Raw genomic sequence first — 3,341 nt, forward strand, 5'->3', positions numbered from 1 at the left:
CGTCATACATTTTACACATTTATTCAAGTTAATGTGTCTGTGATGAATAAAAGTATTAATTTCTTTATTTTTTTAAATCTTACTTCCGCCAAACTTTTGTAGTTTCCACAAAAATGTTAAAGACATGAATAAATCTTAATTCTGCCTTTTGAGCAGTAGTGTACAGTATATAGTTTACTGATGTAAATGATGATGTTGTTTTAGGTTCTGTGGGCTTGATGAAGGAATTGTATCTCTGTATGACCGTGTGTTTGTGTGACTGTGTTCCTCAGCAGCTCCTGATGTCTGAAGATCTCCTGTAATTGATGATCGCCGCGGCCGTCCAGCCCAGAGCCATGAGCCACACTTCCTGCTGCGTTCTGCTGAGCATCTCGCTCGCGCTCGCCTGCCACTGTGAGTATCAGTGACCCACATCAGACTATCAGTCCTTCAGCCCATCAGCCCTTCAGTCCATCAGCCCTTCAGTGCGTCAGGCCATCAGCCCTTCAGCCCATCAGCCCTTCAGTCCATCAGTCCTTCAGCCCGTCAGTCCATCAGTCCTTCAGCCCGTCAGTCCATCAGCCCGCCAGCCCATCAACCCTTCAGTCCATCAGCCCATCAGTCCGTCAGCCCTTCAGCCCATCAGTCTATCAGCCCTTCAGTCCATCAGCCCGTCAGTCCATCAGTCCTTCAGCCCTTCAGTCTATCAGTCCTCCCAATATTTTTGTGGAAAACGTCATACATTTTACACATTTATTCAAGTTAATGTGTCTGTGATGAATAAAAGTATTAATTTCTTTATTTTTTTAAATCTTACTTCCGCCAAACTTTTGTAGTTTCCACAAAAATGTTAAAGACATGAATAAATCTTAATTCTGCCTTTTGAGCAGTAGTGTACAGTATATAGTTTACTGATGTAAATGATGATGTTGTTTTAGGTTCTGTGGGCTTGATGAAGGAATTGTATCTCTGTATGACCGTGTGTTTGTGTGACTGTGTTCCTCAGCAGCTCCTGATGTCTGAAGATCTCCTGTAATTGATGATCGCCGCGGCCGTCCAGCCCAGAGCCATGAGCCACACTTCCTGCTGCGTTCTGCTGAGCATCTCGCTCGCGCTCGCCTGCCACTGTGAGTATCAGTGACCCACATCAGACTATCAGTCCTTCAGCCCATCAGCCCTTCAGTCCATCAGCCCTTCAGTGCGTCAGGCCATCAGCCCTTCAGCCCATCAGCCCTTCAGTCCATCAGTCCTTCAGCCCGTCAGTCCATCAGTCCTTCAGCCCGTCAGTCCATCAGTCCTTCAGCCCGTCAGTCCATCAGTCCTTCAGCCCGTCAGTCCATCAGTCCTTCAGCCCGTCAGTCCATCAGTCCTTCAGCCCGTCAGTCCATCAGTCCTTCAGCCCGTCAGTCCATCAGTCCTTCAGCCCGTCAGTCCATCAGCCCGCCAGCCCATCAACCCTTCAGTCCATCAGCCCATCAGTCCGTCAGCCCTTCAGCCCATCAGTCTATCAGCCCTTCAGTCCATCAGCCCGTCAGTCTATCAGTCCTTCAGCCCATCATTCCTTCAGTCCATCAGCCCGTCAGTCCTTCAGTCCATCAGCCCATTAGTCCTTCAGCCCATCAGCCCTTCAGCCCATCAGCCCATCAATCGTTCAGCCCATTAGTCCATCAACCCATCAGTCCATCAATCCTTCAGTCCTTCAGCCCACCAGCCCATTAGTCCGTCAGCCCTTCAGCCCATCAGTTTATCAATCCATCAGCCCATCAGTCCATCAGTCTGTCACATAAATGCATTTACAAAGTCAGTGCATAATTGTTAAAAATTCTGATTTACAATTATTTATTTGGTGTATTTTACATTTATTTTTATTTGTTTTTCATTTGATTCCCTACTATTTCAGTTTAAATAATCTGTTACAAATTTCAGTTTTTTAAGTTCAATATAGAGATATTTCCAAAGTCATTGCATAACCATGTTAAATAATAATTTTAATTGATTTACAATATTTTTTATTTAAGTTTTTTTATAAATTGTTTTTCAGAATTAGATTCAGAATTATATATAAAAAAACAATCAAATCCACTGTAAAAATGTCTTATTTCAAAAATTTATTTTTTAATTCAATAACTGCACAGTATTTCCAATGCAAAATCATGTTTAATAACATTGTTGAAATGGTTTTTAAAAATGTAAAAGTTCAGTAAATGCATGTTTCCAAAGTTACAACATAGTCATTTTAAATAATCATGATCTCAGTATTGACCATAATACTAATATTTTTGTGATAATCCAGCATAATATCTCTAATCTGAACACTTCAGTCACTCTTAGACTAAAAATATCTGCATGTCATTCTTCATACAGAAAAATGCTCAAACTCATTTAATGTTTTTGCAGTGATGTTCTCATTCCACTCATACTGTAAAATCAATCAGGCAGAAATAGAGATGTATTCGGTCATTCTTGGATGTTATAATGAATCAGGACTCAGAAGCTCATCAAGCATCTACAGATGATGTGTTTTCTGTGCTTTTCTTTCAGTTTGGTCAGTGTGTGCTGATTTCCCAGCAGTCTTTGGAGGTGAGTCTCAACTGTTTGTTTACAATGTGATTCAATGATGTTTATTTCAGTTAATCTCATCCCAATATATGAAACCATGTTGTGCTTTAAGTTTGGACAAATGTTCAGATGGAAGCCTGGTTAGTTCACGCTGAGACATTACAACAGTACGAGCTGCTGAAGGACTGTCTTCATACACAATTACATAATAATCATACACAGATTTATGTATTAACCGAAAACAAGTAGGCTGAAGCCTTTTTACGAGGGCCTTGTGAAATCTGTTTTATTTTTTCCCGAATTCCATTTTTTTTCTTCTTGATTTTTTGCCCCCTTTTAATTTTTCTGGATTCCATTTTAATGGTTTAATTAGTTTATAATAATCAAAAAGCATTTCTAATGACTTGAATTCATAAAACTTTAACAATTTAATCACTTATTATTATTATTATTATTTTTTTTTTTTACAATAAAAGGCACATATGAAATGTTTTATTTTTTGAGAATTCCTGCGTTGTCCATTTTCATTTGTCTGGATTTTACCTTATTTTACATAATAAGCATTGCATAGTATTTGTCTCTAAATTTAATTTATACAAAAAGATACAAAAACAAAACAGTTACTTGAGACCTTTATACACAACTGTAAATGGCAGAGTTCATAAACGAATGCAGTTGTTTGAAGTATTTGATGTACAGATGATTGATTCAGAGTGGTGTATTTGTTCTTCGCCTCCAGTGAAGTGTGTGTGTGTGTGTGTGTGTGTGTGTGTGTGTGTGTGTGTGTGTGTGTGAGAGAGAGA

At 39.4% G+C, this 3,341-nt stretch overlaps 1 protein-coding gene across 1 annotated transcript in view; it reads left to right on the forward strand.

The window, feature by feature from the left end:
• The first annotated feature begins 981 nt into the window (after positions 1-981).
• LOC107704186 (contactin-1a-like) overlaps positions 982-3,341 on the forward strand; it is a 17,149-nt gene continuing 14,789 nt past the window's right edge. Inside the window, exons 1-2 of the mRNA XM_016507073.1 lie at positions 982-1,106; positions 2,521-2,559. Of these exons, the coding sequence (XP_016362559.1) occupies positions 1,019-1,106; positions 2,521-2,559 (127 nt within the window). The 5' untranslated portion in view covers positions 982-1,018. The remainder of the gene's footprint in view (positions 1,107-2,520; positions 2,560-3,341) is intronic.

This window comes from Sinocyclocheilus anshuiensis, unplaced genomic scaffold (genome assembly GCF_001515605.1).
Source record: "Sinocyclocheilus anshuiensis isolate Anshui unplaced genomic scaffold, SAMN03320099.WGS_v1.1 scaffold1228, whole genome shotgun sequence".
NCBI classification, from domain to species: domain Eukaryota; kingdom Metazoa; phylum Chordata; class Actinopteri; order Cypriniformes; family Cyprinidae; genus Sinocyclocheilus; species Sinocyclocheilus anshuiensis.